The sequence below is a fragment of the Xylona heveae genome, assembly GCF_001619985.1.
Source record: "Xylona heveae TC161 unplaced genomic scaffold L228scaffold_1, whole genome shotgun sequence".
Lineage (NCBI taxonomy): Eukaryota > Fungi > Ascomycota > Xylonomycetes > Xylonales > Xylonaceae > Xylona > Xylona heveae.
This window is the reverse complement of record NW_017264193.1, coordinates 844952-870871: the sequence shown is the minus strand read 5'-3', so window position 1 is coordinate 870871 and position 25920 is coordinate 844952. Positions and strand designations below refer to the sequence as shown.

General features: G+C 47.8%; 11 protein-coding genes across 11 annotated transcripts; 3 read left to right on the top strand and 8 right to left on the bottom strand.

Annotated features, from left to right (window-relative positions):
• Positions 1-865: 865 nt before the first annotated feature.
• On the bottom strand, positions 866-2535 carry L228DRAFT_279392 (CDK-activating kinase assembly factor). The gene is made up of 2 exons (XM_018335683.1): positions 2406-2535; positions 866-2303 (listed from the first exon to the last, which is right to left on the bottom strand). The coding sequence occupies exons 1-2, from the start codon at positions 2452-2454 to the stop codon at positions 1192-1194; spliced, it is 1161 nt and encodes a 386-aa protein (XP_018191707.1). The 5' UTR covers positions 2455-2535; the 3' UTR covers positions 866-1191.
• A 1013-nt stretch (positions 2536-3548) lies between these two features.
• L228DRAFT_279391 (hypothetical protein) lies at positions 3549-4628 on the bottom strand (the record flags this gene model as incomplete). The annotated part of the gene is made up of 1 exon (XM_018335682.1): positions 3549-4628. One exon carries the CDS (start codon positions 4626-4628, stop codon positions 3549-3551), a length of 1080 nt encoding a protein of 359 aa, XP_018191706.1.
• An 802-nt stretch (positions 4629-5430) lies between these two features.
• On the top strand, positions 5431-7543 carry L228DRAFT_235257 (hypothetical protein; the record flags this gene model as incomplete). Its single annotated transcript, XM_018330701.1, has 4 exons — positions 5431-5607; positions 5666-5711; positions 5764-5847; positions 5904-7543. The coding sequence occupies 4 exons, from the start codon at positions 5431-5433 to the stop codon at positions 7541-7543; spliced, it is 1947 nt and encodes a 648-aa protein (XP_018191705.1).
• A 2647-nt stretch (positions 7544-10190) lies between these two features.
• Positions 10191-11415, bottom strand: L228DRAFT_242570 (hypothetical protein). Its single transcript, XM_018331470.1, has 3 exons — positions 11339-11415; positions 11046-11162; positions 10191-10832 (listed from the first exon to the last, which is right to left on the bottom strand). Exons 1-3 carry the CDS (start codon positions 11339-11341, stop codon positions 10638-10640), a joined length of 315 nt encoding a protein of 104 aa, XP_018191704.1. The 5' UTR covers positions 11342-11415; the 3' UTR covers positions 10191-10637.
• A 370-nt stretch (positions 11416-11785) lies between these two features.
• On the bottom strand, positions 11786-13014 carry L228DRAFT_257633 (kinase-like protein). Its single transcript, XM_018334006.1, has 2 exons — positions 12063-13014; positions 11786-12013 (listed from the first exon to the last, which is right to left on the bottom strand). The coding sequence occupies exons 1-2, from the start codon at positions 12816-12818 to the stop codon at positions 11888-11890; spliced, it is 882 nt and encodes a 293-aa protein (XP_018191703.1). The 5' UTR covers positions 12819-13014; the 3' UTR covers positions 11786-11887.
• A 115-nt stretch (positions 13015-13129) lies between these two features.
• On the bottom strand, positions 13130-14167 carry L228DRAFT_242568 (hypothetical protein; the record flags this gene model as incomplete). The annotated part of the gene is made up of 2 exons (XM_018331469.1): positions 13770-14167; positions 13130-13725 (listed from the first exon to the last, which is right to left on the bottom strand). A coding segment is annotated over exon 2 (319 nt), but the record flags the coding sequence as incomplete, so codon positions are not given.
• Positions 14168-14429: 262 nt separating this feature from the next.
• L228DRAFT_225878 (defender against death DAD protein) lies at positions 14430-15967 on the top strand. The gene is made up of 3 exons (XM_018330398.1): positions 14430-15072; positions 15290-15411; positions 15547-15967. Exons 1-3 carry the CDS (start codon positions 14794-14796, stop codon positions 15611-15613), a joined length of 468 nt encoding a protein of 155 aa, XP_018191701.1. The 5' UTR covers positions 14430-14793; the 3' UTR covers positions 15614-15967.
• Positions 15968-16079: 112 nt separating this feature from the next.
• Positions 16080-18882, bottom strand: L228DRAFT_257631 (PLP-dependent transferase). The gene is made up of 8 exons (XM_018334005.1): positions 18470-18882; positions 18338-18374; positions 18237-18268; positions 18133-18175; positions 17899-18066; positions 17756-17832; positions 16868-17692; positions 16080-16773 (listed from the first exon to the last, which is right to left on the bottom strand). The coding sequence occupies exons 1-8, from the start codon at positions 18632-18634 to the stop codon at positions 16516-16518; spliced, it is 1605 nt and encodes a 534-aa protein (XP_018191700.1). The 5' UTR covers positions 18635-18882; the 3' UTR covers positions 16080-16515.
• A 1553-nt stretch (positions 18883-20435) lies between these two features.
• On the bottom strand, positions 20436-21584 carry L228DRAFT_235252 (histone-fold-containing protein; the record flags this gene model as incomplete). The annotated part of the gene is made up of 4 exons (XM_018330700.1): positions 20436-20669; positions 20778-20905; positions 20968-21078; positions 21422-21584. 4 exons carry the CDS (start codon positions 21582-21584, stop codon positions 20436-20438), a joined length of 636 nt encoding a protein of 211 aa, XP_018191699.1.
• A 2848-nt stretch (positions 21585-24432) lies between these two features.
• On the bottom strand, positions 24433-25321 carry L228DRAFT_242562 (prefoldin subunit 2). Its single transcript, XM_018331468.1, has 4 exons — positions 25234-25321; positions 25074-25164; positions 24817-25009; positions 24433-24672 (listed from the first exon to the last, which is right to left on the bottom strand). Exons 1-4 carry the CDS (start codon positions 25271-25273, stop codon positions 24640-24642), a joined length of 357 nt encoding a protein of 118 aa, XP_018191698.1. The 5' UTR covers positions 25274-25321; the 3' UTR covers positions 24433-24639.
• Positions 25322-25543: 222 nt separating this feature from the next.
• L228DRAFT_264569 (UPF0287-domain-containing protein) lies at positions 25544-25849 on the top strand (the record flags this gene model as incomplete). Its single annotated transcript, XM_018334598.1, has 2 exons — positions 25544-25577; positions 25641-25849. The coding sequence occupies 2 exons, from the start codon at positions 25544-25546 to the stop codon at positions 25847-25849; spliced, it is 243 nt and encodes an 80-aa protein (XP_018191697.1).
• Between the last annotated feature and the right edge of the window lie 71 nt (positions 25850-25920).

The window sequence follows — 25920 nt, the reverse complement described above, 5'->3', positions numbered from 1 at the left end:
TTTACAGCGAGGAGTTCCTCACAGGTACGTTCAACAATCATATCCAGTCCTCTTTTGTTCTACATTTCCATGGACTAATGGCCAGTTTTCCAATTACACAGAAATCATTCGCCAGCGATAATGTGATGGCATTTGGTCTTCAAGCGTTCTCGACTATCAATTTGTCTTTGGTCTATCCGCTTGCCTTTCGACTGGACTCGACTATCTGCAACTAAGATCATTCATAAGTCTTCCGTATTCAAACAGTTGACGCCAGCGGCACTGCGCTCTGCTTGGCACTTATGTAATCGGAGATTATCCAGCGAGACCAGCACAAACTAGTGATGGACGTTTTCTATCTGTTGTCCTTTTTATTTTTGTTTTATTTTCATTTTTTATCTCTTTTTTTTTTCCCGCCTCTACCACCTTCCACCCTTTTTGGGGTCTATGCTCCTTGTTCCAAGTTTTTTTTCGGTCATATGTTTAAACAGATATTGTTCTGTACTATATACATAGTACTACGACATGTCGATACAGTACAGGGCAGGGCAGGAGAGGACGGGACAGGACAGTTTATATATCTGTAGAAAGATAAAGATACCCTTTTATTTACATTACATTATTATATTATTACTTTTTTTCCCCCTCATTTTTATATTATATTACATTATTACATTATTATCGTCATCACATTATCATATCATCATCATCATCATCATTATTATTACTATCACCAGTACTATATCAGTAGTAAGCTCAGTCTACCTTACCGCTCGAGTCAAGAGAAGAGAGTCTAAGCTCGAATTCTTTAATTTCAATTTGAGTTTCAATATCGATTTCAATACGGAAAAAAATATGGATATTGATATCGATAAATGTAATTATTCCATGCTATTTGTCGTTGCTATACTATCCATTACTATGTGATGTGATGGGATGTATGCTATGCTATGCCATGCCATGCCATGCCTGCAACGCCGTACAATCCAGCATTTCGTAGAAAGCAACACTTGCGTATGCTATATGCGCCCATATTCTCCTCAAATAACACCTTTGTTTGATAAGAAAAAGGAAAAAGGAATGACATTGTATGGTTGGGGAAAAGAAGGATTGGGGGTATCATTGTGTAAAGAGAAGAAGAAGAAGAAGAAGAAGAGCAAAGAAAACGGGAAGGGAAGAGTGCAAGTAAGGTAAGGAGGAGATGGGACAAGGTTAGAAGACATCGTCCATGTTGATGTCTCCTCCTCCCGCCCCCGCCGCCTCCGCAGCAGCAGTGGTGGCCACCTCCCCAGAAGATGCCTTCTCCCGCGCGGCTACCTCGTCCCCGACAAAACAGCACAGACCCGAAAACGCCTCAAACATGGTCCGTGCATAATACTCATGCACATCGTACCCGCCTGCGAGAAACTGAGGTTTGCTACGGACATCATCGAGCCAGGGATGCTCATAGGTATCCTTGAGAACATAGTACTCTCTATGCTCCGTGTAGCCGCCAAACGGATCATACGGCTTCTCCGGCTCGACAGGAAGAGTGGGTTTGAGGCCCTTGATGACAAACGTATCATTATCAGCCAAGGCTGCGGACCCATTATCTGCGCCCGCTGCAAGACCACTAGCCGCAGCACCGCCAGCACCAGCCATACCCGCTCTGGGTTTGAGCAGCGACTCCATCTGCTGTCTCTGTTTGCGGGCCGTGCTCTTCTTCAGCACAATCTTTTGCATTTCGTGCGCGATGCGATCTGCTTCGCCCTGGTTGCCTGCCGCCAGACGGGTCAATGCTTCTCTGCGCAACTCCTCCCGCTCTTCGCGCTCTTCTTCCTCTTCTCTGCGCGCCGCCTCGCGACGGAGTCGGGCCGCCTCACGCTCTGCTGCCTGTTGTGCCGACAGCGACGCCGCCTCGCGCGAGGCCCGCGACGCGTTGGCCGATATGGCCTGCGCATTCTGCGCGGCATAGTTGGCCAGTTTCTTCTCCGTGGCAGATAAGTCGATCCCGTTGAGCAGGTTGAACGTGATCGTCTCCACTTCTTCGAGGTAGTTGTTGTAGTCGAGCAGCGTTTCGAATTCTTCTTCGCGTCGATTAAATGTCGCCGCGACCCTTCGGCGGATGTCTACTTCTCGCTCCACTTGGATGTCTTCAAAGGTTTGGGCCCGGAATCGCGCTTTCCGCAGCGTGCGGTGGCACCCTGCCACGGGACATGGGGCGGGTCCCGCGCTGAAGATCCGGTCCACGCATGCGGAGCACATTTTGTGGTAGCATTCTGGGTTCACCAGGAACTTCATGTTCGGGTTCAGGTACCGAGATGTTTTGCAGATGGGACATGTTTCTGATGCGTAGGTTAGCATGGGATGTAATTGTATGGTGTGGTCGGTACGAGGAAGGAGGGTGGTGAAGAGGTTTGGAAATTCTGAAAAGCAAGAGGACTTACCTTGATCATCTGCTGGCCGCATGCCGTTGCGCTGAGTGAGCTTGGACATCTTGACAGCGTTTAGAGGCGGCGCTGGTGAGACGGGCTCGAGCTTGTACAGCTATGATATGAGATGGCAATGCGGTTGTTTAGTTCTTGGTAACTTCATGAGCTCCGTGCTTTGGGTTGCGTTGGTTGAAGATCGTACCGTAGCTTACCCGGCTTACTTTAATGCTGCGGAGCTCAGGCACAGCTGATGTTGGCGGTAATGCCCTGTATGGTCACATGACTGGATTACCTGGCTTGTTATAAGTCACTACTAAAGTGTCAATATAATACTATATTTTGATATTATACCTTTATTTACATATTTTAATGACTATATTTACATCTGTTTCGACTCCTTCCACCACCAATAAGGTACCTATAGTTGACATATATAGATTTTATTTAGTCATATATCAGCCATCCTGTATATATCTTCTACTAGCTAGCTATACACAAGCCTCTGGCATGCTATGATGCCTGCTCGCCACTTCTATGCTCTCTGAGGTGGCTTCATGGTAAATATTCCTGTCAGGTAGCCCCTACATCATAATGAAGTAGCTATCCGGCATATGGATCGATGAATCGGTGACACTGGCGCCTCACCGGCTAGATGAGATGTTTGCTTTGAGTGGCAAAAGCGTGATTCACGTCGAGAGGCTGGCACTCTTCATCTTTGTTGCCCCCAGTGCCGTGAGCAAAATGTAGAGTGATAGAAGGTTTAATAAGAGTCTGTGTTCAGAGAAAGGAATCGAGGTCGAGAGCTCTCATAGTAATTACACCGTCCTTCGATCGACATTTGCACCATAAGCAATCGTGTCCATAGCCCAAAATTGCAATAGCACATGCAGACCATGTATCATGAGAGGAGTTGCTTTGTTTGTTGACATGTGGATGGATGAGACAGCCTTGCAAAATTCCGATATTTCCAACCGACTACTATATTACTAGTCAACAAACACCATTTAACCAGCCTACCCCGTACTATGTATCAGTGCTTTTTATATATGCCAAGCCCGAGAAAATCCCATTAAAATAGATTGCAAATGAGATGTCTCTATTTGTCCTTACCAATGCCAGCTTTCCAGCAATGCCGTCTTCTGTAGTGACAGAATATCTCTATTTGGTATCCCACTCGTGAATGGGCAATGAAATCACCCTGAGACCCTGTAATTCTGGGACTTGAGAATGATAAATTTGTTCAAACAATGGTGCTGCTTGTGCAAACTTTCTCCTTGTGCCACGATCCACATACTGATATATCTTCTCCCAAAGCTCAATAGGAAACGGATAGTATTTAAACATAAGCTGCTTGTTTGCTCTCCAGTGAACCGATGTAAAAATATTCTTCAGGAGGTGCAGACCATCTGTCATTGTGTCAAATGCCCTTGAATGATCAAATTCAGTGTCTTGAAATGATATTAGCAGCGGAAATGGCTTGGAGCATTGAACGTGTAATGAGTTTATGGTTACAACCACAATACTCGGAAGGGAGAATAGGATGACTTTTCCCGAGGTGCCTTTCAAGTATACTTTTGCAGCTTGTAATGCTTGTGTTCCTGCCTGCTCATCTGCTGCGTCGGGACACAGCACGATCAGAAGTTGGTGATACCAGAAGATATTTGCAGGATTTGCTTTCCACCCAGGACAAGCAATGTGCGAGGTAGGTAAATCATGGCAGGAGGAAGGGAGATCATCAGAGATATCAAAATCCAGAGCAGCAACCCGAAGAAGTGCATTGCACAATGTCTTATATAGCAGCAGTGACGAGCCCCATGCATCATGATCATCGAAGAATGACTTCCACTGGTGGACAATATCAAGCATCAGCTGCTCATGAAAGAGCCCGAGTGGTGTGGGATAGTGCAAGGTTGCCAGCTCCTTGTCCAGCGTGTCGGAGTGTAAGCTGAATATCGTTGGTATTTCCGGAAGGGGGCGATTTTGGTCCAGTGTGTCGGATTGCAGGTTGCAAATTGGTGGTTTCCCCAGAGGATGACAACTATTTTGGTATTTGTCACAGAACTCTGAATCCGGGAGACTTGTGAGACTGAGGGTTGGTGGATTGCCATTGATACGGAAACGTGTAATGCGAATGGTAAGCATGCCTCCATCGTTTGGACCTAGTCCTCGTGTATCAATCCATGTTTTTGCCTTTAATGTTCGTTTATCAAGGTCAAGTGTATTGACACATGATGACATAGCATGCAACGCGAATGGCAAGGGCTTTATGTTTTCTTTACACTGGAATGTTGGTGATGGGCCCTTGAGTAATTCGTTCAGCCAAAAGATCACATCTTCCTCGTCTTGAGGATCACATATACGGTGGCCATGTGCGACATATCGGTATAAGATCCATTCGTCAGTCAGTTAGCTATTGTCTGAAAAGTACAGAACACTGCTCCCAAACCTTCGTGGATGATGTTCCAACATCCTCGATAACCCATGGTCGATACTGGGGGAGCATGAGGGTCATGAAAATGAAAGATGAAAGAGTTTAAGCTATGAGTAATTTAGAAGCAGTCTCCGATCAGGTAATACTATAAGGCAAAAACGTGGGGTCGTGCTATACATGGAGAGTATTACCATAGGGGAAAAACCGGGGTTTTCAATACCTTAGCTACATGGGCCCAGCGACTAAACTGTTGTACAACTGGAATTTTAGGAAAATATAGACCTGTAACCTTCAATTAAATGTGATTGTATTGTACTTATGTTACTAAATCCTGTTCAAACTGTAGTAAAGTATATTTGTTTACCAAGTGCTCCGTAGATAACACTGACAACTATAGCGTCCTGTGAATAAGTTAAAAATAACCTGTCCGAATCAAGTTTCTTCCTTTATTTACACTAAAATTAAGGCATCTGCAGCTGACAGCTAAGGCGTTTGATGACTAATCTACTAGAATGTTCGGCACGTCGCCCTAAGCTTTTTCGAGCGACGGATTTCAACCTCAGTCCATTCGGCCAATTTTTATTCCCCTTGAACGCATGGGACGATACAATGGCTGAACCGGTCAAAGATAGTTTTGGCGACCTGGAGCGCCACCGCGCGCGTCTGGAGGAGAATGTGGAGAAACTCCGAAAGTCCTTGCAACACTGGCAAACGTGGGAAGCAGAATACGAGGGGCTGAAGGAGGAAATCCTTGCATTCAATGGAGAGCCTTCTAGGGAGCAGTTTGTATGATTAGGGCATCATTGAACTGGCGCGGAGTAAAAGGTGCTAATATTGGGCGCAGCTTGCTATTGGCAATGATTTTGGGGGAGATCTTGTGAATGAGCAGGGTATGTGTTGCATCATTCCTATATTATTGAGCGCACTGCTAATGAGGTGAAGAGATCAAGGCTCTGCTTGGAGATGACAAGGGTATAGTGCGCACAAAGCGTCAGGTTGTGGATTTAGTAGGCCGCAGAATAGACTGTGAGTTGCGCTGTGATATAAAATAGGAGAATTGGAAATGCTAACAGAGTCTGTAGATGTCCAACAAAATGTAAAGTCCGTAGAGAAGCAATTACATACCGCGGAGGAAAAGGTCGATGCCGTAATGGTCCTGTATCAGCCTGAAGTCATGAATGAAGACGGCTTACCTGTGACGGAAATTCGAGAAGAGCTGGACGAAGAGGGCAATGTCATTTCGAGCAGCACGTCCCGAGCTTCGGACACGGCGCCGCAGGTTTTGGAAGCGTTGCGCAAAGCTGGTGTGGACATTCCTTCTGGGAAGCCATCGAATGAGCCGCAATCTGAGGGTTCGTCTAAGATGGCGCCCAAAGAGCCTTCTGGAGAAAAGACCCAGAAGCCTGACACCGACGCCGCACAGCCTGTGCAGCCCCAATCAGAGGCGAAAAAGACTTCTGGCAAGCCAGCGAAGAAAAGCGTCAGCTTTGCCGAAAATGTTGAAGAGAAACCTACCGAAAAGCCTACCTCCGCTCCAACGCAAAAGCTGAACTTCGCTCAACTTCGACCAGATCAGAGAATCATCGAAATCAATGATAGCGATGATGATGACGAAGATGAACGTGATCCTCCAGTCATCCCAGAAAACGAGTCCTCAGAAGATGCACAACTTCGTCGAGAGATGCTAGAATACGGCCTGAATGAAGTTGGTTCTGTAGTTGCGGAGCTCGACCTTGATGAGAGCGGCAGTCAGTTCTCCGACGGTGATGACTATGATGAATACGGAGAGGACGAAGAGGATGAAGATAAGTATGGTAGAAGCACGAGGCGCGAGATAAGCGACGATTACCGGCAAGAAATGCTTGAGCTTGAGAAACAGCTCAATGCACGAATGATGCAAAATGCTGGCCCAGGTGGAGAGATCCCTCCTGACCTTAGGGCTACAGGAGCAGCTCAATTCCACATCAAAGACGAGGAAGTTGAGGATGTTTCAGAAAAACCAAAGCAAAAGTCAGAAGAAGGCAAAAAGGGCGTTCGCTTTGCAGAAGCGCTTGACATTGCGCCGCCTTCAAAACCTGTGGCTAAAGAGCCACCAGCGCCAGTATCCGTAGACAAGGATGCGCCACCTGCTATTCAAGACTCAATCATCGAGCGGAAAGCGCCTGCGACTTCTGCTCCAGGACCGGCGGCTCCGGCCCCTCGGAGGGTATCCAAGTTCAAGAGTGCGCGGCAGGCGGCGGACACCAGCCCAGCATCATCCAAAGAAACACCTCAACCTACCAAGGTAGCCAACGGGCCTCTTGCGAATGGTATCGTCGAGCGAAATAACCGGTCAAGTGGCTCTTCGCTGCCGCTCTTCCCGGCATCAGGGTCCAAGCCTAAGCAATTCATGGGACCGATCAAGATGGCGGATGAGGAACGGACGCGTAAAGTGCCTGAAGGGCCTTCTGGGAAAACACTCGCCAACGCTGTTGTTGAGAACGACCCTTCCGCACTCGCACCGCCGTTTGACCCCGACGAGTTCGACCCCGCGCTTCTAGAACACCAAGTCGCCGTCGAGTATCACAAGATGCGTAACCGTATGGTGCAGAGACAGGGTGGATTCTTACCACAAGACGAAGAGGAGGAAATTGTCCCTTTGGCACCAGAGGAAGGCGGTTCTGGAGAAAAGAAGATGAGTAGGTTTAAAGCGGCGCGTTTGGCAAAGCTAGGCCAGTCATAGTAAGTGTTGCTGTTGAGAGCTTGCAATCTTTAGATTCCTTCTTGTCCATATATTCTCAGGGTAAAAATGGGAACTTTTTTCCTTTTTACTTACAAAGAACTTCCGCTGTACCGTGGCATCGATTCGTGCGTCGAAGTTTGTGTCGAACTGTTGTGGCCGAAGCGTTGACGTGAGTGGGTGTTACGATTTACGCGTTGTTGCCTTGCCCTGACACGTATGAGATGCTCGGTGACGGTGAAGATGACGATGATGCTGATGATATGTGGGACGGTGATGATGAAAGGCGACGTTCGACATTGAACTGTTTGGCCTCAAACTCACAATACCAGCCTCGAGAGCTACGGTTCGCGCTGACTTGAGAGGATAGCTACGGTACGTCTTGCCGGGAGGACCTACCGCTTCCTATTGCCCGTTTTGTTTGGGATTTCCAAGGTTATATTTGGTTTTTTCGTCCTCTCTAATAACCGGACGGCCCGTGTGGTCGTAAGTGGCTAACCCCGCTTACGTCCACCCGGACCTGAAGTTCCTGAAACCTCTATTCGTGTTCGACCCCCGCGTGGGTCGTACTGGCTGGGGATTATTTGTGAGAACGGGGTACATAGAGATGTAGCACGCCTTAACCAGTACCGAATGAGGTCCTGGGGCGTGTGAACTCTTTTGTTTCCGTGATGTACGACATTTTATTTTTTTATCCCTGTTTCCTTATTGCTATCTTCTTTTCTTGCGTGCCCTTCTTCTTTCATGGATATTAGAATTTTGTCTGCATCTGATGAATTTTGCTACATTTGGAAGTAAAGGGGCGTGCTAGGACAGAAAGATGATCGTGATGATTTATGCTGCTTAACTTTATGGAGCTTTTGCCTTTTGAATTGCCAGGAAAATTCCTACGAGCGCGTACACAATTACAGTTCATGGGATTTTGGCTGCGCAACTCCCGGAAACAGGATCTTTACCGCAAACTTATTCTCAAGGGCAAGCTACGTCTATGCCTGTGGAGCAGCTATGAAGCATGCCAGGAGAAGGTCTAAGATTCCCAATTGCGGGTTTCAGCCTGCAAAGCGCACGAGTTGATGCATTTCACATTGAATGCTGGCTTCTATATGAAATCTTCTATGACTGATATCTAGGAACGCTAGCTACATCAGTGCGATCAAACGTTTCTCCGAGAACGCCCTGGCCAAATGCAATTTGGAGATATGTCTCTGTGACGGCTTTGTCTTGTGCCGAAGTACAAATGCCTATCTGTCGTCGATCCTTGCGCATGGCCCCTTTGCCGCAATGAGGAGCAGAGTCTGCCCAAGCCAACGCAGTATTACTCCAGCCGCCTCCACGCAATATGTTCAGAATGACATGCCGCGGCTTGACGTCTTCGTTGGGCCTCAATCTGACTGTTCCGAATCATACTCAGACAAATGCATCGCTAACCATGCAGTCAACCTACGCGCTCGATCACTGTCAACAGGGCTGGGGGACATCGCGGCAGTCTTACCTCCATACACGTCGTCATGATTCCTCCTTCTTGACTCTCATCAACACCTTTCTCATAATCTGGCCGTCGCATAGTTCCTCCTAATCCGTGCGAACTCGCCCTGCTCCAATCCTCCAGTGAATACCGAACCCTCATCGACTTACCCGGTCTCCCCAAACCCCCTCCTCCTCCGGCATCGCGGGATTCCATGGCATTCTCTCGGCCGAGCACATTCACCTGCGCTCCTTCTATATCCAGCCTCGCTCCTTCTACAACCGACGATATTCACCGACCCCACGCGTCACCGTTGGTCCAGCCTCCTCCAAATCCTCCCCCTCAGGTTCAATTCATGGGTTACCCGGCTCCGTGATTTTCAGATAACTCGCCCCTTCCCTCCGTCTATAAAACCCCCCCACTCTCCCCCCTCCCCAGCTTCCTTCCTCTTCTTCTTTTCTTTTCTTTCTTTCCTCACGGACTTCACATATTTGCCTTGACAGCCTTTTCACCACTCCCTTCCTTTCTCCCGCCTCCTCTCCACCTCGCTTCCGACTTTTGCTCCACCTTTTTGCTCCACCTCTGTAAATCTTTCTTATTTTGTCCGTTTCTCGCCTCTTACCTTGTTGACGACGGCTTCTCCCCTTCTCTCCAAAGTCCCAACATCCCCGGGGGAGAGACAGCCGCGTAGCAAAGGGGATGTGGGCGGCTCCTTCCCCCTCTCTCTCCTTTCCTCCTTTACCTGACTCAAGAAGCGATCACAGAAGAAGGCGAGTCCAAAAAAACTAACATATGACTCTAGAAACGATTACAGAATAACGAGTCGAGAAAAAAAAAACTGGCTTTTTTCCGGATCTTAGCTCGCGAAGAAGACTTCTCTTTACTTCAATGAGATGGTTCTGCTTTTTCGCGTAGCAATTTTCTTTTCTAAAGAAGATCCTAGATCAATGTTTTCTGTTTTTAGCAGTTAGTTTTCAGCAATAGGGCTCTCTGACGCCGGCCTCTACTTCAATGGGCTCTGGCGATTCGTTTCACCCTATACATATGAAGTTTTACTTTAGCTTTTAGTCTTTTTCTTTTCACTCTAGCATTTGTTGGATTAAATAAATACGTCATACTTATTCCTACTTTGTGCGTTACTTTAAGTCACCGAGCGGTTCGTAAATAATCCTATCAATATATTCTGGCTTTCGCTATTTTGGCTGAACCGCTTAAACGCCGGGCTTTATGTACAGTTCTACCAGAAGAAACAAGGGCGAAAGGATATTGGGATAATTCATCGTAGTTCTACTCAACTTGTAGACTCATTCCACAACGCTCTTGAACCCTCCCCTTCGTTTGTTGTCCGGTCTGTTGGCCAGTAAGACATTCTGGGACTAGAGATGAGGCACAATGTCATCCCTTCCACTAACGACAGCAGTATTGCCCGGCCCTGTTCTTCAATCGCAAATCATACGACTAGTCTACCTCATAATTGAATTGATTACCACAGAGACACGAAAGCACATCCCACCATACTATCATCGGTGCTCCCGAAGCTCTTACATCTTCTTTCGCTTTCAGGAATCAAAATTTCATTATCAAAGATGAAGCACAATACGCTAATCTGCTTATATCCTTAAACGCGATGCTTTAGAACCCCCTTCTGAATGCATTGCCAAAAGTAAATAGTCCAAAAAGCGCCAATCCGCTCAGACCAATGGGAAGCGGTTTCTGCGTCTTGATGGCGCGGGGAATCGACGAGCCGGCCAACACGACGGAGGCAAGAAGAGCGAGCTCGATGCCGTACGTTTGGCGGTTCTGGATACGGTAGCCTCCGAGACCGTACTATAGGGAGAAACGTGTTAGCCATGATGTTCCCCTTTGCTGTTCTTTTCGCTGGTTCTTTTCCAAAGTTTTGTTGTATGCGGAAAATTGTCAAAAAGCGTATCGAGAATTGTGGCGTTAAGTGGAATACTGAACATGAAGCGGACTGAACGGCTCTGGCAGAAAAAATCTGGAAGGGAAATGAATGGAGAATAGTGAAAGGGAATGTCGTACCAAAGTACCGACAGCAACACCGGCAATGATAGAAGGCACGGAGCCGGTGCGGACGTAGCCCGTGATGCCGCCGCCAGCGGTCAGGGCGGCGAGAATGTATGCGGGGAGTTCGTTGCCCTAGAATTGAGGAAATACGGGTTAGTTACTGGTCATTTCTCTTCTGGGCTCTCATGGCTGTTATTGCAAGCGTATAAATCTTGAAGAGTGAGGAAACAGAGGGGTGGAGGGAGGCAGAAAGGCGGTGTTGGTTTGGCATCGATTGAGATGCATCGCAGGCGCTAAGAAGCACTCACCATGATGTTTACTGAAATATCACTTCAAAGAAGCTGGTATGTGAAGTATAATGACGCTGTTAAACAAGGTGGAAAGTTGTATGGCGAGCTTGAGCTCCCTTGCTCTCACATCATCTCGGTTCGGAGTTAGGACTCTCCGTGGTGGCCCGTGCGTGATCAGTCAATCGGCATATCAGGACCCTGAATCGGGCTTGTATGGGGTGCTCTTATGGCTATAAAGTAGGTATGTTTTGACCACCGAATAATGCATCAGGGAATCAACCCAGCTTTATAGAACCCGCGAAGATCCCTTGGACAGATGCGAATACATGCGGTAAAGAGAAAATGGGGAGGTTGAGCAGAGCTGCAGAGAACGGGTATCCAACCACTGGTATGTTGACAGCAAACAATTGTATGTCACAGTCCATCCAGCCTTCTTGTTAATGAGACGTGGTCAAAATTATATATGCCTTCGAAGACGATGATGGACAAAGTTTCATATTGCATATGCCTATATCGTACCGTGACCACAAACAAAATAAATGTCTAGGGTAATTTGCTAGTTGAAGTTCACCAAAATGACTTTCTCAGCCATATCAAGGCAGCCGTTGCAACACTCATGATGCACCTCCAATACTGTTTAAATGAGTGAACAGCTTTTCTAAAGATTGTATGATCTGGATTCACCACCTTTGTCTGCAAAAGCTGATTAGCTGAGCCCTGCACAAAATGTCGGAAGTCTTACTGCTTTGTCAGGGGATGTTTGGTCCAAATCAATTGCGGCTAAAATGGTTGATAATTCCCAGGTGTCCTTGAATGATTTTTCGCTCCAGCATCTATCGATTATATCGCCTAGCCAGAGACTTTTTGTTGCGGGCAAGCGCTCTCGGCTGGGCCATTGAGCCCTTCGAGATTCGGCGTCTTCATGTAGATTGAATTGACATTTTGTTCCAGTAATCACCTCATACATGACTGTGCCAAACTGACCTATATCTGTATGAATGGAATAGCCGCTGTCATCAGCTTGAGACATGTCCGTATCCAGCGGAAGAATTGACGATTCTGTAAAATCTGAGAATTTGATCGAGAGGTCCGTTGCGAGCAAAAGATTTCGACTAGAAATATCTGCTACAATGACACGTCTGCCATGTATCAGAGCTAATGTGTGAGCCATTTTTTTGAACCAGGAAAGTTGGAGAAGCTTTGACGGTCGATGTTGTTGGAGATATTCGCGAAGGTTCCCAAGCTCCATGAGTTCCATTTGGATGCCTGGACCAGAAAGATCGAGGCATGAGACCACACCGTCACATTCACCAAGGCGACGATAGACATCCTTCTCGCGCTCAATTATCTCGACGGCCCACCCATTTCTTGTGCTCTCATCTTCTGTGCAGATAAGGGGAAGCTTGACGGCAATGTTTTCCTGCCTGATTACCACCCCAGACCCGCCCATGCCAATGATAGGATCACGTATTGGGGTGCCATCCTGATGTATGAACATAGCGATTATCTTGCAAGTTCCTGACAAAGTTGTTATGGGCAAAAGTGGGAGATTGTAGGATTCAAATAATTCATGGGCCACGGCACGGTAGATCACTGGTTTGGGTAGCTTGCACAAGACTGGCCGAGCTAGTAGAATATGATTGCAAAAAAGGCAAGCAAGGGACTCGAATCATTTGCTAGCTACTGAATTGAATGTGCGGGCAGAATCACCAACGTCCATGCATTCTGATCATCCCTGAATTATGTTCGTGTTATGTAATCCTCGCCTCGGATACGTTAGCCGCCAAGTGTCACTGTAATGGCTAACGCCGCACTTTGGGACCAGCTATTATACCAAAGGGGATTCCTCACTCGTTAGCTAACTACTTTAACTACGCGCGATCAATTAGCCTCCGAAGATTAGGGATTTTATATGTGTGTTTTACATGGAACCCCACATGCATGGATATTATAAACTGATATAAGTTCAATCTTAACTCTTTTCCTTGAAGAGGTCTCGCCTCTTAGCATACCAATTTCATGAAGCTCAGCAGTAATATTTCGATAGCACCCGCTCGTCAATCCCGTTCTATGCACCAACTCGAAGACCTGGAGCCTGCACGCCCAGACTATAATTGCCAGCTCCTCCGGCTCCTGCGGCTCCCGCACCTCCTGCAGCTCCCGAAGATCCCGAATTGGGTGTCGATCCAGGAAGTCGATGCTTTGGACAATTTATTTTCCTCCTTGTAGAGCTTCCTTGAGACGTTTGTGTGATAGGATCGCAATAAGAAGTTGACCCACGTCTCGCGTCACATTGTTGTACATGGTCATGATCGGGCTCGAATTTCGTACATTCGTTCCGTGGACCGGTACAGTCTGGGTAATTGACTGGAGTTTTCCACCGTTTGTAGCACATTCTGATGATGCTGAAATCATAAGATAGTGTTCGAAACGAACGTGATACTCTTACCTGTTCTCAGATTTGGGTGTGAAGGTATTGTAGATTCCTAGTGAGCATGAGAGCCGTGACAGTAGTTTGGAGTAGATCGTTGGTCTACAGAGATTTCCCCCCAGTCAAGCATGATATATGGTGAGCTTTCAGCCTCGTACAATATAATCCTACACCTACCCCGCAGGGCTCGCACAGCAATAACGCAGACCCCTGTATTAAAGCCTTGTCTGATGAGACCCTATCAGTGACTCAGAACATTTTGGTCACCAATCAGAATTCTAGCTGCTCAGAAGTAAACCTGCCAAGATCGCGTCAAACAATAGATGAAGTTTACCTCGCTCTTAAAGCTTGCCTTTTGAGAGGGTTTCTCTGTGCTGGTGGCGGTGCCTGGGCCCGCCAACACATTTGATATAAGTTGGAGCAAAATCTGTATATCCAACTCAATAATGTGCCCATGAGAAAAAGAAACGAGCTTTATATACGGTATATGGCACACTTTTGGCAAAGTTCCATTTGTTGATCTAGTTGTCTCCAACCAAGAACTAGCAAAAGGCTACGGGAGCAGCCTAAGTACCCGCGTGCTTCAGGAGCTCTCATGCCAAAGTATACGCCGCGCGTAAGTACAAGCGATATCGACTGCGTAACGGGCATAACATACACCTGGCGATTTCAATATATCACGAGCTTACAGCTTCAGCTTCAATTCAACACCAGCCCACGCGTCAATTGGACGGCTTGCTTCCAATTCTTCCTATTAACAATCCCGAAAAGACCAACATACTTCTCTTCCGACTAAATACGAGCCCGCGACTGTCACACTCCCTCTCTCCGCATCACTGTCTCGCATCCAGTGTCCAGCACTCAATCGACAGCCTACGTCCATCTCCGCAATTGAACCACAACCTACGTCCTTCTCACCGTTTTATTCTTCAGATAAACGCGCTACTGTACACGCATCATCAAATCCTTCCTCAACTTCGTTACGTGCCGTCCATAATCGATCGACCAACCCTACCTCCGCAAACCTACCACTAAACCCACCATGGCACCCAAACGCTCCGGCCCTTCCACACCGACCAGCAGCAGCGCGAACCTGAAATCGCTCTCGTCATCATCTTCAAATTCCCCTTCCACTTCCGCAGGCTCTTCCCTCTCCGGCAGTGCCGCAAGTAACACCGACGCAACCGTCATCTTGAACCACGTCTGGAACCGCTACGTACAGAACACGCCGCAGCGGACGAAGCTACTGGATGCATTCCTCGGCTTTCTTGTAGCCGTTGGTGTCGTGCAGTTTGCGTACTGCGTTTTGGCGGGCAACTATGTACGTCCGTCCTTTTCTTTTACCTCTTATTACTCTCTGGCATTTGTTTCGTTTGCCGTCTCTGTCTTTTGCAATCCATTTGTTGCATTGCGGTCTCTGCTTCTCGCAATCAACCAGCCCTTCTCTTTGAACCCTCTTGTATCGCTTGTGTATCTTACATTCCATATTCGGGCTCGCCCTTCTCTCACACACTGTACTAATCTGACTCCTCATCTAGCCCTTCAATGCCTTTCTTTCCGGCTTCTCTGCTACCGTCGGCCAATTCGTCCTGACGACAAGTTTGCGCATGCAAACGAACAAGGAGAATGAAAAAGAATTCTCGAGCGTTTCTGACGAAAGGTGTGCTTTTTTTTTTCCTTTTTTCTTCATTCTTCTTCTGCCTATTCTCATCAGCGGCTACCATCTCCGCCCATACAATATCCAATTCCAAAAACCTCAGCATATCAGAACGATGACTAACCATCTAAACCGCAGAGCATTCGCCGACTACGTTTTCGGCAGCCTCTTACTGCACTTTTTCTGCGTCAATTTCATCAACTAAATCTCTATCTACACTTACATCACTTACATCTTCTATACCTTTACTCCCTTCCACATCCTCTCGCATTTCCTAGCTTGGTAGCATCATCTCTAGTGTTCATCTCCTCGAAAATAAAAAAGACCCGCAGCCAGAACATATCCTGCAACGTCCTAACTACTTGCTCGATATATCATAAATTATTGCATTAACAGTATTTTATTATACGTGCGGCCTTCGCTCTGCGCTTGACTTGGCTTACGTGCTCGTGCGTTGTTCTTATCGACCGTTTAGGCTTGTCAGACTGTCAAGCATTCTTTGGGTCGATCCCGTGGGACCTATACCCGAGCGAAACATCAATCATGTCGCCCAGTTTCGATTTACTTCGCATAAGAATAAAAAGATATCAATGGTATATCATTATATATATTTTCATCTTTCCCTCCGCGCAGGAGAGACGAGAAAAGTATACAATCTATAAAAGTAAATAGACTCCCAAAGATAATGTGCATATACTAGCCCATCAAAGAGAAGGCATGTCACTGCACAAACCCCCCGCTCTATATATAAACAAAAGTCGAGAAAGGGGAAATTGATGGCAGATATCGAATTGGATGATCAGCAAAATCGAAACAAGCTCCCTACCATTTTCGCTCTTGTAAGAGGTCGAAGAGAGGGAAAAATAAGGAAATTTTCTGGTCTTTTGAAGAACCCCAAAATGACCAATGCACATAATGACTTGGCACTTTTCATGTTACCGAAAAAATCCGTGCATGCGTCCAGGCACGCAGCTCACTCCAAATGTTCAAAGGAGAAATCTATGCCTTGGTATGACGTTCTCATTCATCATAAGATTTTCCACGTGGCCCCTGTCGATAGTGACGATAGTTGTAAATGACTGCTGTCAGCAAGGTGTATGTTGCACTCTAGTGCAAGCCAAATGAAGCCCGGATGGCTTCGCCCAACCGCTTGATGGCCTCAGACATCTTGTCAAAAGGCGCCGAAGCAAAGGTGGCGCGGAGGAAGAGCTCGGTGGGCTCAATGGACTTTTCGGCAAGGAACCAGCTTCCAGGGACAAGGAGCACTCCCTTGTCAATGCATGTCTCGAGGATCTCTTCCTCGATGCCGCGAACACCCTTGGTGGAGGCGTGCGGGTGTTGCTTCCAGTCCAGCTTAATCCAGTGCTGCGATTGGACGTTAGTACATTATATATATCGCTGCAAATGCAGGCAGAGGCAAAGAGCTAGAGATAGAATATAGGAAATGAGGAAAACTCACAAACATGCCGGCGGCAGGAGGTGTCCACGAGGCAATCTCACCAGGAAGATAAGCCTCGCAAGCATGCAGCAGGACATCACGACGCTTGGTATACTCTACACGAATGTGAATGAGCCAATCCAAGTAGCCACCGTGTCCCCAGGTCTCGTCAAGGAGCTTGAAGAGAATCATTTGAGACATGCCGCTTGCGGTCTGGACGGACACCTCGGACAAGCGGACAAACTTATCGACAATGTGGTCGGGAGCAACTATCCAACCGACACGAGCTCCAGGGGCGATGACCTTGGAGAAGGAATCCAGACGGATGACGCGACCGTCGGTATCGATGCTCAGGAATGAGGGCACGAGTGCCTTGACAAACTCCTCGTGCGAGGCTGGCGGCGGTGCCTGCGGCGCATCAGGGCCTTGGTAAGGTTGCATCTGAAGATAATAGTATGGCTCGTCCTCGAAGATAATCAGGTCATGCTTCTGTGCGACCTTGTAGACTTGCTTTCTACGCTCGAAGCTCATGGTGGCACCAGTGGGGTTCTGGCCGGTGGGTACCAGGTAAAGAACGAAAGGCTTCTTGGCTCCGCGCTCCTCCTCATTCCAGTTGTTCAGAGTCTCCTCGAGGTCCTCAGCAATCAAACCCTCCGAATCCATCTTGATGCCGGCGATCTTGACACCCATGGGGTGCAAGGCTTCGGCCGCAGTGGCAAACATGTATTCCTCGGACAAGACGTAGTCTCCGCGGCGGACGAACATTCTATAGAGCATATCCAGAGAAGAAGTGCTTCCGACGCTGAGGGCGCATTGCCAGTTGCTGTAGGGAGGGTCATGGATGATCTGCAAAGCACGATATCAGCAGTTGAGGCTTACGGGAGTCGTATGTATGTAGCAGGATTTTACCTCCGTGTGCTCGGTGACATATCGAAGCATCTGAGCAGAGCCGGTGCCCTGGGCGTAGTTCAAGGCAATCGAGAGATCTGAAATTCATATTAGCAACCCATATGGCCGGTACGACCGTAGGAATTATTCCAAGGGTGACCCACCAAAGACGCTCTTGTCTTCGATAACATCATGTTTTCCAGCATGAACTTGAACACCCGACTCTCTCGTCTCTTGCTCGGAGAACTGGCCTACTTGAGGGACCTTGATATCTATACTCTCAAAAGGAAAGAATTCGCTCGAAGGGAGACCTCCACCAAGAGATAGAATGCCTAATCGCAAAGTATGTTAGTCTGTATAGCCATTATCATCGCATGCATTATGCTCCTCTTCCATACCGGGCTTGGAAAGGTATTTGGCCAATCCCTTGAGACTAGGGGCCTGTCCGAGGAACGTCAGTTTCTTGCCGTCTTGAAATTGTCAGGCGCGGGGTTCGCTTTACCGCTCTGGAAGCAGCTTCCTCGGTCAGACGGTCTAAAAATAAAAATTGTGTCAATTCCTATTTGCTCAAACCATTCAACGTACGGGAGTCGTTATACTCACGTTCAAAATTCTTCGATTTGGGCTTGAATTGGCAGCTCTGCACGGTTTCGTGAGTTATTTATCCCTCTTCTTTGCCAAACCGTCGCTTCATTCCGATGAAGCAACAGCGCAATATTTGTGTTGGACACGCACTGTGCTCTTAAAGAAATCACTGCTTGTACCAGCGGCAACGCCAGCCACCAACTTGCCCGACTTGGCACGCTTGACCGGGACTCCGTTGACGGTCAATGGTTCGGTGACAACAACCGCAGAGGTATCTGTAACACCTTCGATATCGACAGCAGAGGGAGGAGCCATTTTCGATTTGTCGGTGTGTTGTTTAAATGAGGACTATGTGTTGTAATGGTCAAACAATGCCGTCTCTTGGGTGTTGTAAGAGTGTCGACCTGCACAAAGAAACTGTGGAAAAGTTGAAATCGAAGAAAAAAAGACGTATGAATGAGACGTCTCGGGGCTGAACAAATTGAAAGAAATAAAAGAAGGGAAATTGAGGGTCGGAAGGCTGATCAAAGACAGGGCGGGGGAGGGACGGTAGGAATGACTCCGACACTTTTAGAGATAATTGCAAGGGAAAGTTAGTAAGTTAGTGAGTGACTGTATCTTTTGGCGGCGAATCTCAATTTCAATTGGCTGATCGGGTTATGCCGATGTTAAGCGGGAGTGCCTATCAATTCCCCGATAAGAAACCTATTCTCCGGCAAATGCCACCATTACTGTTCTGTCATAAACAGGGACTCTTGGGCCTCTGATTGTGTCGATTTCTCCCCCGCATCTTACTTCTCGACAAATTGTAGGTCGGATCAGAACTCCACCGTTTGTTTTCGCCCCTGAAACTCACCTCAATCTGTTCGCATTCTGGCCGATATACGATGAATCTGCTTGGGGTCAATCCAATCATAACAGGCGTTGTTCGCTTGTCACTCTGTCCGCCCTAAGCATGACATACACCACTAAACTAGATTTGTTACACGTGGTTTTGGCCGAACGTCGGAGTCGGCTGGGATTTCCATTCTCGTTTCATCTTTGGCCCGATCTGTCAGATATCGAAGAGATATCGGATCTCTCCCCCCTTGCTTTTCCCGAACACGGTGACCCCTTGCTTCATCACTTTTATTCTGCGAAGTATGGCATAGTATCTCCGTACCTACGTCGTGTACCTCCTCACTGTATTGTAGTGCCGCGGACTTCTTACGAGGGACTAGCGGCGTTGGTGGTTTCCCCAGCTGTCGGTCAAGCTACACGTGATCAGTAATCATAAATAAGCCCAAGTCTTCTGGAACAAGCGGATTTGATACGACAGCTCTCCAAGTATACGAAGATAACGATGAATAAGCTTGTTTGTCATTCGTCTCTAGTCCTTAAGAAGCGGCCGGTGTTTGTAGATCTGAAGATTACCACCTTGAGTTGCAATTTTAACGAGGACACTAACTGATAACGAAGTCGATATTGATCATCACATTGACTCATGGGTCCCAAAGTACTCCTAGTGCTCGCAACTTATTATTCTGTGGTATCATACAAGGGGGAAGTTTAAGAGAAAAGAAGAAGAAAGAAACAGTCCAGCTAGCCCATTGCCTTTGACCATCCAATTCCAACCGTATTGGGTAGTCCCCCGACCCGGGCATGCCTGCGCATAAAAGTCTAATAGAGATAATCTGCAATTTAGGAATTTAAACAGAAATAAAGAGAGCTAATACCCCGCCATCAGACTCAGAGGGAAAACCACTCCAGACTGCGGCGGGCTTGCAAAAGCCCTGTGAAGGAAAGTTGACGGCGGGGAAACTGTTTATCCCTAATTGTCGATGTCCGATTCCAATCAAAAATATGGCTCCGTGTCGTTGATTTTGTCCTCTCGGAGCCCAAGAAAAGCCAAAAGCCCTTGAGGCGGTATAAAAGTTTTATTGTTGACCGGTCGGGTAGAACTCCAATCGAATTGATCCATCCCTTAGCATCATGACCTTGCTCATGATGATTGCAACAATCTGAGATGGCGATCCTCAGTATTCGAGATTGTTGACAACCATTTGGCGAAAGATAAGTAGACCGGCTGAGAAGCGCAGGGATGTCCCTGATGGTGCGAAGCGCTAGCGGGACTCATCTAGTACTGGTCAGGCCCGGAGCCATTATGATTGGCGCCCACAACGGTCTGGTAGACGTTGCCATAGGGTCCTGCTTCATGTTCCGGGGCCTCCATCGATGTAGGGCTCAAGATATTGTTGGCGCCATCTGAAGCGCCCTGATAGTTGGCTGAGGCGGAGGAATTTGCCTCGCCAGGTACCCCTGGTGCGCCGTATCCAGGGCGATTCTGGTTCTCTCCACGCGCAGATTGGGTCTTTGTGTCAATTGTTAGCACATGGCGGGAAAAGGCTGGCAAGTCTTTTAATTGAATGGGCAAAGTCCTTCAATAGAATTTGTGACCAAAGTATTCTGTTCGACTTACTTCACGGTATTTGGAGAGATAGATCTTGAGCGCTTCCGCGTAGTTTTCAAATCCAAGCGACGTCATGGCAAATAAAATGTCCTCGCCATTGACCGTTTTTCGCTTCTCCTGCTGGCATTTTTCCGAAGCTGTTCCGAGTTAGTCGAATATCAAGCTAAGATGAGAACATTCGGGCGGAGAGCAGACTCACCCTCACTGGTGATGAAGGAGATGAATTCGCTGACGCATTCTTGCATGCACTCCTTTGCTTCCTTTGCGATTTTGGCATTCTCGGGCAAAGCCAACTTCATGATGCGCGCCACTGGAGCAAAGTTACGAATGTTAGCATCCGATGTCCGATTGCGGCCTGAGATACTGAAAGCGGACGGCGGTGAAATGGATTGGGGAGAAGCGCGCGACATAATGCAGAGACTCTCAACTGAGCTAGTTCCGACGGACGGCCGATCCAGCGCCGGCAGAGGAAGAAACAAAAGATTCTGATTTGGCCAGGAAACGACGAAGACAAAGAAAGACGCGCGGAAGCTGGGGTGCAAGGTCGAGAGAAGCGACGCGATTCACGACATTGGTCCAGAAGGTGCAATACAAGGGCAACTGGGCGCAAACCGAAGAGATGCGAGCGCTTCAAAGGGGGACAAAACACCAACCATTTGCTATAGGCAGCCATCGGTCCTGTTCCTTCACCTCGAACTCGTAGCCGAGTCCTTGCGCGTGTGCTTCTTGGGGATCCCTTTCCATGTGCTCGGCTTCATCAGGCGATTGCGCTCCTGGTTCCACATCTACCTCCTTTGGGTTGGGGGAAGCCGACATGATGTAGTGCTTCGTTTCGGGAATCCCGCAGGTGAGGGATTCACGGTTGGGGTGGGTTTCGTTGGCGGATTCTGCTGGCGTGCAGTGCTGGCGAACACGTCAGATTGGGCACCGGGCTCGGACCTCTCTGCAGGTCTGCGTAAAGATGCGTCAACTGGAGACGCAAAAGAAAAGTCAGGGCGAAAGACGCCCAAGGATACTGCAGGCGAGGGCGCGCGGCGGCAGGCCTCTTTAGCCCCAAATGCGAGATGCGGAAGTGGGAGAGCAATCTGGGGGAAGCTGTCCTAGTCGGATTTGAGGGGTTGCTCTGATTGGCGAGGTGACACGCTGATGATGCGCGGGTAGGGGTGTTGCAATTGAATGGTACAGTTCAATGGCGAGCGCAGCAGGATGCTAGTTGGCCTGCTGCAAGATCGCGGATGATCAATGATGACGAAAAAGATTAAGTGAAAAGGGAAGATGAGAAGCGCTGGCAGCACCTGTTGAGCCGGACAAACGCTTTGATCAAGAGACGAGTTGTCGATCCGAGCAGGGCTGATCGGGTCGTCGCGTTTGGATGAGCCTCACTAAATCCGACGTGTTCAAGGTCCGCTCTGTGTAAGCTTTGCGAGTGACGTTCCAAACGGGACAGCTGGATGGAGCAATTGTTGTACAACTTCAGAGAGAGTCATGCAATAATGATCAGACCAGGGTGCGGTAAATTGGACGGCGGGCGGTTAGATTATTATTCTCCTCTGCTCTTTGTTTGATTCTAGTACTTATTGCTTCTGGCGCTGGTCTTGGTCTGGTCTAGTCCTACCGCCAACCCGCCCTCGTTAGAAGCGAAGCAACCTCAGATGTCTCAAGCCAAGGGTACGAACATTACCTGTCCCTGCACAACTTCACATCGTTCCGTGGTTGTCAAGCAACTCGTTCAGCTTCATTTGCCATTCTTCTATTCGTATTAATTGTGTGTGACGAACGCCTCGATCGCTGCTGTCAATAAAGCAGCGAATGGCCGAACGTCACAACTAGTCGCTTTCTCTGCCTCTTCCACTTCCCTGCGACATATATATGTGGTGCTGTTGCACAAGTTTTATCCTTGAATCGAAGAAAGTTCGGTACATGGCAATATAAAACATGGGAATATTGAACCAAACACCGTAAAGGGCACAGGGATATACTCGTAGTACGACAAGAGATGGAGCTCAGCGTTAGACATGCCAAGTCGCAGTTTCATGGACAGAATGCAGGTTTCCAATGTACAATCGGAGAATGAAGTGCGTCAGTGACATGGCCTTGCCAAGACAGTAGAGAATCCATCAGCGTCACGGGTTCGCTGTTGATTGTGAAGCGGTAATATTCAGAAACAGCCGTAGTAACGTTCAACCACGACATACCAAGCCTACCATTCCACGCGGGAAAATGGGCGAGTAGTGCTGAAGAGATGGTCAATTTTGGTGGTTAGGAGTGAGACAAGGGTTAGACATAGAATATAGAGACCCAATCGAAGCTTCTTGTTGCAGCAAGGAATCAGCCAAGTCCAACGGTCCAGGTACTTCAAGTTGGTTTAAAACGAATATTCCGTGCCCAATTGTCACCTGCTTGTGCCTCGCCCTCACTTCTGAGGTGAGAGAGCGGCACAGTTCAGCCAGCATTCGCAAAAGGGTCATATGGCAAGAATTGACCAATTGCGCAGATGGCCAAGTATGCAAACTAATATTATTGACAGCCTCGCCGCAACCCAAAAAGAAATATATTTTTCTAAAGGAATCATTACTTCTGCAGTAATGAAGGCAAAGACGAGCGGCACGCAGATTAGTTCCCAGCCAGTATATTTCCTAGCTTGTCAATGACACACAGACTGCTTTCCTCGGGCATTATAATTTCATAATCGGCCTTATTACATTTCAGCGAAAATGAATGATTAAATTATCATCGTAGTGACACATCACTGTCATGGTTTCGATCAATGAATTATCTGCAAACAGGTCGTCCAGCGGGCCAGTCACGGAAGAGTGTCACGATGAGTACCTTGCGCAGCCTAATGCGAGGCGTGGCCCTATCGGGATGATGTCCAAACCATCGGCTTCCAACGGTATCGGTATCTGTGTCCCGTGGCGGCTGCAAGACAATGCACACTGTGCCAAGACAATTGGGTGCTGTCCGATTGGGGTGTGGTCTGAAGCCAGAGCCGTTCAGCATTGTCCCTTACCTTTCTGTGACCTTAGACTGCCGGTTTCCTGATACCTTGAGGTGTTTATTGGCGTCTTGCCCCCTGGCCTGTATGATGGAAATCAATATTTATCATAAACATGCGGCTCGTCTGCGACACATAGGGCGAGTTGGCACATATAGGGCGAGCGATATTATGCGGAGCTTCGGGGAAAAAAAGACTCGGTAATTGCATACTCAAGTATGTGACACACGAGGCACTTCGCGACGTCAGCCAGGTCATCACACCTCGTACAGCCCAAAAGCTCCATCAGCAAAGCCTAAACCGCCAACTACCAACATACGGGTCAACGTCTCGATTCTCTGGCGTTAGTAGCGTTCTTAATGGGCTCTACCACATGCAACTTCTTATTCCCGGCCAGCGCAGTTCCTAGCTGGACATGATAAAACTCTGAAACCAAAAAGTACCCAGTCTGGCAGTGAGAACATGCAATATCTCGTCGACATGGCTGACAAAGTTGACCCGTAACCCGTTAATGATTTTCATTCGACCCAAAACAAAGTCCGTAGGATGCAAGGCATGTGGTCGCAAAGCCGACACGTCGTGATAAGCATACACAAAAAGTGATAACACAGATTATCAACTGAACTTGTTCGAACATCGGTGTGCTGTCCATGTTCTGATGTGTCGACGATTTCATCACATTGTTAAAGTCTTCGCTGAGAGATACTTCAAGCATTTGCGAGTATCGACGCTAGTTTCTATTTTGCAGGCCAGATATTCTTCTATTCCATCTTCATGGAAATGTAGCACAAGCATTGAAATTTTAATTCGCATTTATCCAACTCCTTATACGCCGAGATCGTGAACCGGGAAATGCTGCAGAGGCGCTGGTTGCGTTTACTGCTGTACGACCTGAACATTGTTCTTCTTCTGTATAATTGGAAAATATCATCAGTCAAAGTCATTCCTGCTGAAAAATGGACAAGGGAATATGTGCTTGACATCAAACACTTGGAATCAGACGGAGCGACTGCTCGCTGTTCTTCGATGGCGGAGCAACGGATTCAATCATACCTTCCATTTGTCCATCTCTTCCTGCTTCGTCTTGTATTGCTTCAACAGCTCTTCCAGCACTTTTTTGAGGCCCTCAGAGTTTGTTTGTAGTGCAGGAATGACATCTTTGACGGTTCGTTCGACGAGCACCCCGTTTACCATTCGGAAACATTTTCTGTCCGGCGGTGCTTGGGCAAGACTTTCAAGAACGACCCTAAAGTGTACAAAAGTATGAACCTCATGAAACAGTCAAGCCCAAGAATTGCAATTTCACCTACTTGTGTTCTTCAGTCTCCTGCTCAATATCACCGATTTTCTGCGCTATCTGTTGCAAATTATTTTTGTAGGTCGTGTACTGCGCCTGCAGCTCTGTCAAAATATTAGACACGTTCCGAGAAGATGAACAGCTTATACTGCAATAGCCTTTCCCTATATTACCTTGCTGCTTTTTCAATGAGACTTGCTGTTGCGCTGCCATTATCGTTGAATCCGCCAAAATATCAGGATCAGAGTCCAAAAACAGCTGGGTTCAACTGTGAATGAAGCTCTCGAGGCTTCTTAGGCCCCTCCATCCATCCAGATATCGGGACGGCAAGTTCCGCCACCGCCGCCAACCTTCGCGCAAGCAGTTCTGGAAGCCAAAAAGGTCGCCGCTTGAATTGCTCCAAGTCAGTCAGCCGGTCAACCTGTGAATCTAGAGGGCACTCAGTCAAATCCAACATCCCGGTGACGTGGCCATTCACTCAAAATGCATCCTCATCTCCATACCAAGGACAACTCAAGTAAGGATCCCCTACAGAAGTGCGGTATCAGTACGAAGCCGACTAATTCAATTTCCACGCTAGGCTGCGAAGAAGTCATGGCTATGCTGGATGAATGCCATGCGCGAGGATTCCTCTTCAAAGCTACCGGCGGTTGCAACGATGCTAAAACTGCCGTTAACAAGTGCTTGCGCGCAGCCCGAGCCGAGCGCACAAAGCAGAATCGCGCCGATTCCGGTGATCAAAAGACACGAATTCGAGCCAAGTGGGCTGAAATTGACGCCAATTCATGATCACGGACACACATTCGTCAAAGAACTGTATCAATTTGCGCATAGGATCTCGGCCTATTGCATTGGGAAAC